Here is an 11,456-nt window from a genome sequence, read left to right as displayed (position 1 = left end):
AAGTTTAAACTCGACTCTATAAGTTATGTAAGCATAAAGAATTAAGCTCTAATTAATAAATTTTTATAGATGTTAAATTTAAACTCGTATGTATATCGAATGATATATTTCATATCAATTGATTTTTATTTTTTTAAATGTATATAATAATTTAATTGACATGTGTAATAAACGGGCTCGACAGCCACCGAGACATGGAGTGATTAGAATCAATCTCCCGCGGTGTATGGGCTCGGCGCACGCGGCCTAACCCTCCCCTTCCTTTCATTCCCTCCCCCCGCCGCCCTCTTGACCCTCCTCTTTAATCACGAGACCCGCACTCCTTTTTTGCGTCGCTCGAGCGCCCGCGTTCCCCGCTTCGCCGAAACTACCAACCGCCTCGCCGTTCTCCTCTCCCCGTGGCGCCGCCGCGCCGCACGGCGGGAGGGCAACTGACCGAGGGAGACTGCCCACCAGCGTGCCGCGTGCCGTCGCCTCCGGCTCCCTGGTTCGTGGAATAATGGCGGCGGCGGTCGCGGGCGGTGGGGAGGAGGGGGAGGAGCTGCTCCTGCTCTCCGCCGTCGAGGCCGGTTCCTTCGGCGGCGGTGGCGACGGTGGCGGCGCGGGCGCAGCGGCGGACAAGTCGTGGCGCCTCAACTTCGACGGCTTCCGACCGCCGGAGGTGCAGCAGGAGAGGCGGCCGCCCCGCGGGCTCCACCACCACTGCCTCGGCGTCCTATGTACGATCTCTCTCCAACTCGCCGTCGCGCGCTTGCTACCCTTGTACCGTGTGATGTTTATGGTCTTATGGATATATTGTTGTGTTCGTATGCTTGGTTGCTTGATCTAGGCTTTCATTTGTTTGCCTTTTCTCGTGTGTTGGCAACATGGTTCATTTGTTTTGGTACTTGCCTTTTGCAATAGATATCTACTAAAGTAACTTATTTTTATCTGCTTTCTATAAAAGCAGTTCCGTTTAGGCCTTTATAATATAAAAAGGCAGTAACTCCTTTTATTTTTCGTTTCAGCAACTAGCAAGAGCTCAGCTGTGCTAGTATAGATGGGGATTGGATTAGGATGTTGACGGTAGTGGTAGGCTAGATTCTTCGTGTGCAACCTTTGGCAGATAAGAATAGGAATGGGGAATGTTATATTGGTGGAATGAGGAATTTGTTGTTTCTAGCTTTCTGATATTGCCTAGTTGCCTATACTATCGTGCTCATCTGGGGCAGGGCAGGACGGTCCTCACGTGAGCTGCTCTGTTCTTGGAGTGCACGTGAACAGAGTTCTAAGAAAACTTTTTTTTTTATCAGCGGGGGTGGTTAGCACTGAGCCGAGTTGTAAAGACTGGGGCACTGGGTGTGGGTGACTGACAGCGTGGGAAGGGCACCAGGTGTCTTAGCGTTCATGTATTGTCACAATTATTTTACCCTTTTATGCAATTTTAGAGGTTTTGTTCTGGTTAACAAAGTTGCATTGGGCACAAAAAGTTGAATTAATAACCCAATCATGTCATTTGGCCGCACTCAACATTTGGGGTTTGGATATCTAGTAGTCGTTTCTCTCACGTATTGTCAATCACTGCTTTCCCAATGGCTATAGAAGTAGGGAGTCCTTGTGGGCTTAAAGTCGTGGTCTATTGGTGGTTGAATTCAAGGCCCCACAATCCTAGTACTAGTAGTACTATTTAAATCAGAATTGACATTTTTATCCTGTACATTTCAATAGCTGTAGCATTTTATTCAGTAGTTCTACATGTGATATAATCAATAGATGAAATATAATTAATTAGATATCAGAGTTATCAGGTTCACTGAGAAGTGGTATAATTCAGTAGAACATGTGAAGCAAACATGCCTGCTTGCTCCACTAATGTCACTATCTTTCTTCATGCTGGACATAATTTTCTGTGATTGATGTACGATTCTATCTTCAGCTCAAGGTCCTGAGGACGTAGTTGCTGAATACTACCAACAGCAAGTGGAAATGCTAGAGGGCTTTAATGAAATGGATACACTTACTGATCGTGGTTTTCTTCCAGGAATGTCCAAGGTATGTTTGATAAGCTTTTCTGTTGTAACAGTAGGGAAGACAAATTGTTTAACTACTGCATTGCAACACTGAACATCAATTTATTTGCCTGTAGGAAGAGCGTGAGAAGGTTGCTAGGAGTGAGACTTTAGCCATCCGGCTATCGAACATAGCAAACATGGTTCTTTTTGCTGCGAAAGTGTATGCTTCTGTGAGAAGTGGTTCACTTGCTATTATTGCTTCGACTTTGGATTCTCTTCTTGACTTGTTGTCAGGATTTATCTTGTGGTTTACTGCCTTCTCTATGCAAACACCAAATCCCTACAGATACCCTATTGGTAAAAAGCGTATGCAGCCACTGGTGAGTCCTATCACAAGATTACCTTCATGTTTGCCATGCTTATTCTTCTTACTGTAATTTATGCAATTGATTCCAAGGGATTCAACTCTCGGCTATTCATGATGCATAGCCAGTTACTCCCTGTGATGTTCTTTTTTCCACAAAATGAAAAGAAAAAGTGGAAATGCTCCAGGAATGAAAAGAAACTAAACTATTGCAAACATTCCTGGCAGATGGACCATAGTAACATGCGGAATTTTGTGTTTTGAGGATTTTCATAGTTACTAGAAATCATGTTCCCAATTTCCCTCAGATATCTCTTGCTCTTAGGTCAATGCTATTGTATCAATATCTTTGCTACTCCGGCAGCAGACAATTTATGCATGGAAATATTTATGATAAGTCCTTCAGTCTAATTTCACTAAATGATCGAGTTTATCGCTTCTCTTTTCACTTAGTATTATCAGTCATACACTTTTAAGTTCCAAATTTCAATATTTTGACTGTTCCATCACAATATCTTCTTCAGGGAATACTTGTCTTTGCCTCTGTTATGGCGACACTTGGCCTTCAGATCATCCTAGAATCAGTACGCTCGTTGTTGTCTGATGTAAGTCTGCTGATGTTTTGTTGGCCTTGAACTCCTACTCTCATTTTGCTTTTGACCAGAAACTTTGCCTGAGGATTTCTTTTCTAGAACGATAAGTGTCTTTGATGTTTGTTGGCTTTGAAATTCTGTTGTAGCTTGCCATATACCTTTCTGATTGCTGAACTTATTGTCTTGTTCTCCAGGGGGATGAGTTCAGCTTGACAAAAGAGCAAGAAAAGTGGGTTGTGGACATCATGCTTGCAGTGACATTAGTGAAACTTGCCCTTGTTTTATATTGCCGGACATTCACAAATGAAATAGTGAAGGCTTATGCACAGGATCATTTTTTTGATGTCATCACAAATATGATTGGTCTTGTTGCTGCACTACTAGCGACTTATATCGAAGGTTGGATCGACCCAGTTGGTGCAATCATCGTAAGTACCAAAAAGTTTTCTCCTGTTCCATTGCAGTAGTGTAAAACTAGAATTCAAGTAAATGCTATATTTGATCTAATCGTTAATTTGGAGCTAGGCACATCATCCTGATTGGGAATTGACTGGGAAAAGTAACTAGTTTCTGCCAATTTTCCATGTATCATGATATATTCTTTCAAAAAAGGAAAACATACCATGATGAAAAGATCAGCTATGACTTTATTGTAACCAGAGATGCAAATCCTGGCAGTACCAGTTACTGCCATTTATCCACGAGCTGGTTTGTTCGTACTGGCCAGAACAACTTAAATTTTAATTTGGAATACACATTTTCTACAACACCATGCATAGTCATATTCATATGTTTTATGAACAATTACACATTAGCTATATCAAAAGTTTGAATCCAAAGTTTTGAACTAAAAAACCGGCTCGATTTGTTATGGATGTTACAGGTTTTTGAATTAGTGTTTGATTTTGCTCTTTTGTCCGGTAAAAACCAGTAACTGGCAGTTACCGGTTTCTTAGAGGGACCAATATTTTTTTTTCCTTCAAAACTGGTGTCCATAACCTTGACAGTGACTTGGTTTAAAAGAGAGAATATTTCTAGTCTGCCTGACTAAATTCCTCTACTGAAAGTCTGATGAAATAGCTTCCAGTGGTTTCCATCGTCCTGGGTGTGTAGTCCTTTGCAACGTCCAAACGTTTCAAACATGAGAATTACTCAAGAATCTTGTATCCCAAACGTTTCCTTAGGTTTTCGTTAAGAAAAACACGCTGTATTTCAGAGACTACTTTCTGTTTTCTCGTTTGCAGCTAGCAATCTATACGATCAGAACATGGTCGATGACGGTGCTCGAGAACGTCCACTCCCTGGTCGGGCAGTCAGCCTCGCCGGAATACCTTCAGAAGCTGACCTACCTATGCTGGAACCACCACAAGGCCGTGAGGCACATAGACACGGTGCGGGCGTACACGTTTGGCTCCCATTACTTCGTCGAGGTGGACATCGTGCTGCCGTCAAGCATGCCGCTGCAAGAGGCGCACGACATCGGCGAGGCCCTGCAGGAGAAACTGGAACGCCTGCCTGAGATCGAGCGAGCGTTCGTGCACCTCGACTACGAGTTCACCCATCGGCCCGAGCACGCTCTGTCCCATGAAAAATAGCCAGGCGCAGGTTGCAAGTTCGCAACCACTGGTATTAAGTTTAGCAGCAGCAATTAGTTTCAGAATTTCTGGTGCTCGTCAGGAAACCTGCGGGTGTATGAGATTTTAATTCTGTATACTGGATTGGCGGGTGTGACAGTGCCAAAGCCGTAGATTGTGATTTGTAACTACTTGTAGTAGACTATAGGATTCTTGACTGTTAAATCCGTCATCTCGATCATCTCGTGTAGTACAATTTATACTCAAAGTCTAGAGAGACATATGCCTGGTAATTACAGGCTCACAGCCACTTTACATTAATATACGGTCTTCTGCTCCTTCGGCTACGAATCATGAGATCTGTTTACTCGGTCTATATATATGCTACTCTACTGTAGAATCCATTAATCTGCACGCATGTGTGCTTGTGCGAGTGTGGTGTTTGTTTGTTTGTTTGTTCTACTGCTTAGCAATCGGTTGATTATTTCAGTTTCCATGCATGGATGCAAGTTAGGCGGGAGTAACATGCATATGCATAAATACATTTATCACACGTATCATACTTGCTAGTACTCTAGAAGAATGAGCAGTTCATTACTCCACTCCCGAACTATGCAAGCAGATCATAACACCAGCATTAATGATGCTACTCTGTCCTGCTTATAAATGGAACGAGTGGGGAATTACTTGATCTCGTATTGTTGATTTTGTTGGATTCGATCGAGATGGCAGGGTGCCGTGGCCACGGATTCGGACGAGGCCTTGCAGTGGCCGTGGCGGCAACAGTGCTGCTGCTGCTGCCGCTGCCAAGCATCTCCTCCCTGCAGCTGCAGGCCGTAGCTTCGTCTTCTGCTGCTCCGGCAACGACGGCCACGGCCACGGCGACGGACAAGAGTAAGCTGCCGTTCATGCCCGTCCCGACGGAACCATTCCCACCTTCGCCGCCTCACGGCCACCGCCTCCCGGTTGTGCCGCCGCCTAAGCCCAAGTCGGCGAACAGGGAGGCAGCAGCAGCAGCCGCCGCCTTGACATCTACTCCTTGATCTACTCCGATATCGCCCTTATATATGTTCATATATATCATCGATTGTCTCTTTCTCCTTGTACCAATAAATCAATAATATCGCGTTTACTGTAATAAATCTCTCTAATCCGTAGTGGACTTATTCTTGATCATTAACGCACTTATCTTGCAGCAAATATCGTTGAAGACACGCATTTCCGCAAGAACAGTAGGAAAAACGTAAGCACGTACGCTGGGCCGGAATGAATAGATGGCCAGTTTCTTACATCAGATGGCCTGGCCTTAGGCCCTTAGCCCAGTACTCCCACCTAAGTGTTGCATTAAAAAGCCTGTATAGTCCTACTACTTTTTTTAATTAAAAAGAGGGGAGGGGGGGGGGGGGGGGTAATCTATCATTAATCGGATTGTTCACTTTCAGGGTCGAATGCATCTGTGCATGGTTCCGCCACAGATCTTTAAACCGTGCATGGTTGAAGAGCGCCGTAAAGATAAACGGATTTGTTATAAAACTATCGCCAGAATTTTTTTTACAGAAACTTTCGGGGTGGGTCATCAGATGAGTGTTAAGATTTGTGCTAGGGCATGGATAAAAGAATTTCACACCACATGCGTGAAGTGGGAATAGACCTAGGGATCTCATGGAGATGGAAGCCTACTAGTCACCTATCTTTTCATGTTTGTTTCATGACGAGTTACATGTAAGTTACATTGCAGTTACACCTCCCTTCAACTGACGCATTATGTCAAGGGGAGGCATAGTCAAACCTGAGATAATACAGTGTGGTAAGAAATAATAACGGTGTGATAAATGGCATGAGTGCATGACAATAGCTACAGAGCATACGATGATGCATGTCTAGGCAATAGCCCCAAAACGGTTAATTATGCTTTTTTTTTAGGACACGGTTAATTATGCTTGGGCGGTATATAAGTTGCCTATGGCACACTGGGCAAAAGGTTGATCACGATTGCTATACACAAGAACACATAGAAGCTTAAGTAGCTCCAGAGTCCAGACTTATTTGCACAAGCACTTGACCACTTGTAAACTATGATATGGATTGGAATCCTAACAACCAGGTTAAAACACTCACATCATTAGTCCGTACGCTGATGGGCTGATAGATCAGTCCTAGTGGAAATAAGGTCTATTTGGAAGCCTAACATTATGACAGGAAGCAGCTGATGAGAATTTTGAAAAGCTATGATTTCCGATTTGTATTTGGGTTCACTTCCATGATTCTACAACTACAAATTTTCAGAATCTAGATTAAAATCTGGATATTTTTTCTTGGAGAGCTGTAGATTTGAGGAGAAACCTGCTAAGCTCCCAAACAGGGTCTTAATCAAGCAGAAAATGTTGCAAATGTACGGAGTACTCCTACCTTAGGTCCTTTTTAGTACTACATCGATCCATCTCAAAATATAGCTATTTCCAGCATAATATCTTGTCCCAAAATAAAGCTATTTTTTCATCTACCTCCTCCTCTCAACCAATCACAATCATTATCTTTCATTTACTTTATTTCTCCAACCATACCCATCCACTTTCTTTATACTCGTGTCAAACTAAAAAATACTTACTCCCTTCGTCCCCTAATATAAGGGATTTTGATATTTTACTTACACTGTTTGACCATTCGTCTTATTTAAAAAATTTTGGAATTATTTTTTTTTGGCTTACTTTATTATCCAATGTACTTTAAGCATAACTTTTCGTTTTCTATATTTGTACAGCATAACTTTTCGTTTTCTATATCTGTACAATTTTTTTAATAAAACGAGTGGTCAAATAGTACAAACAAAATATCAAAATCTCTTATATTATGAGACAGAGGGAGGGAGTACATTTTAAAACAGAGGAAATACGTATAAGCATGTGAAGCACGCACGTCAAAACGTCGCGCGCGGCCGACAGATCGACCAATCGACCTACCTACCTACCGATACGCGGTAGGGCCTGACAAAACAAACACCACAGCGCGTACGTACGCATACGCGTACGTGTGGTGCGCCGCAGCCGACGGCACTAGCACGCAACAGTACGTACGTAGACTTGCACGTCTACACCAAACCGGCGGCCACCAATCGATCACCGCGCGCGCGCACGTACGTCCACACGCGCGCTATACACGACCTAGCTACTGCTAGCTTGCGCTGCTTCGCCACTCTCTCGACGCACGTGTGTCCTCGACCCCATGGCGACTCCAGGCGCGGTCCAGTAGCTATAGTAGTACTACTAGCTACTCCTTCTCTCCCCTAAAATAAAAATTTTAATATTTTATTTGTACTGTTTTATCATTCATCTTATTTTAAAATTTTTAAAATTATTATTTATTTTATTTGTGACTTACTTTATTATCCAAAGTACTTTAAGACGAGTGATCAAACAGTGCTATCAAAATGCCAAAATCTCTTATATTATGAGACGGAGGGAGTAGTATTAAGAGCAAATTTAATAGTATACCCATCTACTGACTGTAAATCATCTATAGTCAATTCATACAATAGTTACTTATAAAAATATGCTACACAATTAATACATGATCCTACCTGTCATACACACATATATTTTGAAGTCCGTACTATAGCTGGCTACAAATTCTATAGCCCGCTGCTCTTCTCTCTACTATCTTATCTTTGTCGAAATATGTTTATAGTTGTTTTATAGTCTGCTACTAATGTACCTGCGTATACCTGTGTTGTGTGGCCAACGCGGCACGCGTCTCGCTCTCGCTCTCGCTCCCCCTCGGTACAACTCCCAAGTGGCTGACGACGATCGCTCGCCCGTGCGTGTCGCGCTCGCGGTCGATCGAGTACGTACGCCAATAATAATGCGCGCGGTGTGTACGATCCGGAGGAGAGAAAAAAAACCCAGCCAGATCGCCTGTACTCTGACGACGCGCACAATTTCACCTTACGTTTGCATCAAGGCCTTTGGGAGAAGCACAACTCCTCGTCCAGAAAATTATACATACATGGACTGCATCTTTTACCTACAATATATATAAACCATGCCAAAAATTATTATAAAAATATATTTAATTATTAATTTAATAAAACTAATTTGGTATTATATTTGTCTATAAACTTAATCAAACTTGAAGCAGTTTGACTTTAACCAAAATCAAAAACATCTTATAACCTTGAACGGAGGGAGTAGTACCAAATTGATCTTTGTGTACCTTGATAACTCCCTTAATTTTTGAACACACGTTTAACTATTCCTTTTGTTTAGAAAATTTTGATAATTATTACTTACTTTATTGTAATTTATTTTATCATTTAAAAATACTTAAGCATGATATATCCTACGTATATGTATAAATATTTTGAATACGATGAATGTGAAATAAATAACGGCGTCATTTACTTAAAAAAATCGACCGAGAGAGATCCATCGATCTTTTTACTGACAGCAACAAGGTAGCTAGGCACTCGAATGTGAATATATGTGTACACACGTACGTCATCTTCCGGATGCATGCAACACCACCGGCTGAACTAGACGATGGCTAGCTGCGAATCCGAATCTTAATTATTTTCGGGGCAAAACGTACATAATAACGGCTACATTACTACTATACGCTATGTACTATGAACAGCTAGATGTAAGACAGTACGAGGTACTACGACTTGATGGATATCCTACTGTACAAGTAGCCCCCTCTCTCGTGGGTGCCATGCATGCACATGAGTAGCAACGACGAATCAACACTGCTCCTAGTCGTCGTCTCCGCCTGATCTCTTGGAACCAGCAGCTTCCTGTGAAGAACTACTGCTCTTGCTCTCCGCTGGTTCCTCTCCTTGGCCCTTCTTGTACGTGGCGAAGAACTCGCTGTTCTCCTTCTCAAGCTCCTTCCACACTGCTCACAGACAGCATAATCAAGAAAAAATATTGAAAAATTCTCGACGAATGAGCAGATATCGTCATATAGAATACGGAGTATTCATCTTATATTCGTATTTCAAGGGGAAAAAAAGAGACATGGGAGTTTTTCTCCGATGGCCAAACAAATTAACTAAACGCATGCAGCGTGCACAATGTAATGCATTAATTGATGAAAGCCACAGCTTCTGCATGTGCATATGCACCGCACAGTTGCAATGCAAGTAATAAACTCCTAGGTAAATAGTACTTAAAAAGAAAGGTACTAAACATGTTTAGCCATTTATGCAAATGTGGCGTGAAGCTATAAATAGCGAATTACCGGTGGAGGTGATGACGGGCTTGATGTTGGCGTGCTTCTCCAGCGTCTCCATGCATTCCTCCTTGTTCATGTTGTAGCAGATGCACTTCTCGATCAGATGCTGCACCTGCGTGCAAATTAATCAGCATACATCTATACATTCATCAGAATGAGGCATACATGCATCTCGCAGGCCACAATCCAGATCAAGCTAGCAGACCACGTACGCCGTACTAATAGAGACGCCACAATAGACGTACCAATCTGATGTACGAAGCCGGCGACGAGTCGCCGCCGCCGCCGCCGCCGCCGTCGTCCATGGCCGCACACCACGCACCACTCACCGGTCGATCGATCAGCTCGATCAACGACCAAACTCTCGGATCGATTGAGGCTTGCCTACTCGGAAGATATATAAGCGAGAGAGCCTTGCAGCTCGCTAATGGCGGATCGACCGGTCGACGACGGCGAGTAGCTAGCGATCGATCGATGGATCGATGGAGTGATCGACCAACGAGAGCGTGACAAGCAGCGGGGTGGAGGAGGTAGAAATAGGGGGGGATCGACGATCGAGTGGGGACATGTCAGCATGTGGGGCTTGCTCACGTGGGTGCCGCCTCCCCATTCGCGGAGAGGCGGTGGCGGGGGATTTTGCCGGGCCCACCCGCCGCACTCACCTTACCCAGTCCCCTGCTTTTCTATGTGGCCTGATTTTGATCTCGCTCCCTGACGGTCAGTTCGCGAGGTAATTAATTATGCATGCTCGTTAATTTCAGGCCGTCCGATGCATGTGGATGGTGACTTGCTAGCCAGAAGTACATCGGAATTGGAATTCACCGTGATCAATAGGCATACGTACATAGACATGCATGACTATCACCGATGTATCTTCCGGTTCAAACAGTGGATGTAGCTAACGTGTACACTGCAGGATGAGATAGTACCAAAATAGTAGTGACCTAGGAGCATCAAATTAACAAGCTGCATATACTAATAATCAGGAAGCGACTCCGGTTCGGACGCCCGATGGGACTGGGAAAGGGTTAAAATTGGGCCCTGACGTCAACATCACGCATGCGTACAAAACTATTTTAAATTTATTTTTCTCTTAAATTATTTATCTAAATCATGACCCGATTGCACTATTAAATTTATTGCAATTAAATCTTCAAAACAAGACCATGTGTATTCCGATAAAAAAAATTAGCTTATTATTGAATTATTTTTAAATGTTGCACGATGTTCCACCAGGTATATCGGAATTGTTTCACTAAGTATATCGAAAATGTTTCACTCGTTTAAATCGGATGTTGTTTCACCTTATATAAAAACAATATTTCAGCAAATAGCAAAAGTATGTCTCAGTTCACTGCAACATTAGATCTATACATAGTGAAACATTGTGAGTGCACTAGGTGAAACATTTTTTGTGGAACAAATTATAAAACGAATTCTAATAGAGGGTTCCCAAAATATGTGGGTGATTTGTTGCAATGGAGTATTTTAGTTCACTGCAACATTAGATTTATACATAGTGAAACATTGTGAGTGCACTGTATGAAACATTTTTGGTGGAACAAAAAATAAACCAAATTCTCTTAATAGAGGGTTTCCAAAATATGTGGATGATTTGTTGCAATGGAGTATATGTTGGAGATACATGGTGGGGGCAGGAGGAGACATTGCGCGTGAGGAGGAGGGAGCGCCCGATTCGGCTCCC

At 42.9% G+C, this 11,456-nt stretch overlaps 2 protein-coding genes across 3 annotated transcripts; one reads left to right on the top strand and one right to left on the bottom strand.

Annotated features, from left to right (window-relative positions):
* Positions 1 to 282: 282 nt before the first annotated feature.
* LOC127755865 (metal tolerance protein 5) lies at positions 283 to 4,873 on the top strand. The gene is made up of 6 exons (XM_052281487.1): positions 283 to 719; positions 1,916 to 2,031; positions 2,126 to 2,371; positions 2,880 to 2,960; positions 3,143 to 3,376; positions 4,193 to 4,873. Exons 1-6 carry the CDS (start codon positions 500 to 502, stop codon positions 4,541 to 4,543), a joined length of 1,248 nt encoding a protein of 415 aa, XP_052137447.1. The 5' UTR covers positions 283 to 499; the 3' UTR covers positions 4,544 to 4,873.
* Positions 4,874 to 9,015: 4,142 nt separating this feature from the next.
* Positions 9,016 to 10,267, bottom strand: LOC127766256 (uncharacterized). Of its 2 annotated transcripts, none has more exons than XM_052291353.1 (3): positions 9,997 to 10,267; positions 9,758 to 9,863; positions 9,016 to 9,412 (listed from the first exon to the last, which is right to left on the bottom strand). In XM_052291353.1, exons 1-3 carry the CDS (start codon positions 10,054 to 10,056, stop codon positions 9,270 to 9,272), a joined length of 309 nt encoding a protein of 102 aa, XP_052147313.1. In that variant the 5' UTR covers positions 10,057 to 10,267; the 3' UTR covers positions 9,016 to 9,269. The 2 variants fall into 2 exon arrangements, with proteins under 2 accessions (XP_052147313.1, XP_052147316.1); XM_052291356.1 differs by having other exon boundaries at positions 9,758 to 9,857.
* Positions 10,268 to 11,456: the final 1,189 nt, after the last annotated feature.

The sequence above is a fragment of the Oryza glaberrima genome, chromosome 1 (assembly GCF_000147395.1).
Source record: "Oryza glaberrima chromosome 1, OglaRS2, whole genome shotgun sequence".
In the NCBI taxonomy this organism is placed as follows: Eukaryota; Viridiplantae; Streptophyta; class Magnoliopsida; order Poales; family Poaceae; genus Oryza; species Oryza glaberrima.
The sequence above is the reverse complement of the archived record's forward strand: the minus strand, read 5'-3'. Positions and strand labels throughout refer to the sequence as shown.

Coding starts and splice junctions, on each gene's coding strand:
- LOC127755865 (XM_052281487.1), top strand. CDS start 500: ATGGCGGCGGCGGTCGCGGGCGGTGGGGAGGAGGGGGAGGAGCTGCTC. Junction 2,961..3,142: donor TACGCTCGTTGTTGTCTGAT/GTAAGTCTGCTG, acceptor CTTGTTCTCCAG/GGGGATGAGTTCAGCTTGAC. Junction 3,377..4,192: donor ACCCAGTTGGTGCAATCATC/GTAAGTACCAAA, acceptor TCTCGTTTGCAG/CTAGCAATCTATACGATCAG.
- LOC127766256 (XM_052291353.1), bottom strand. CDS start 10,056: ATGGACGACGGCGGCGGCGGCGGCGGCGGCGACTCGTCGCCGGCTTCG. Junction 9,864..9,996: donor CGGCTTCGTACATCAGATTG/GTACGTCTATTG, acceptor ATTTGCACGCAG/GTGCAGCATCTGATCGAGAA. Junction 9,413..9,757: donor GCCCGTCATCACCTCCACCG/GTAATTCGCTAT, acceptor GTCTGTGAGCAG/TGTGGAAGGAGCTTGAGAAG.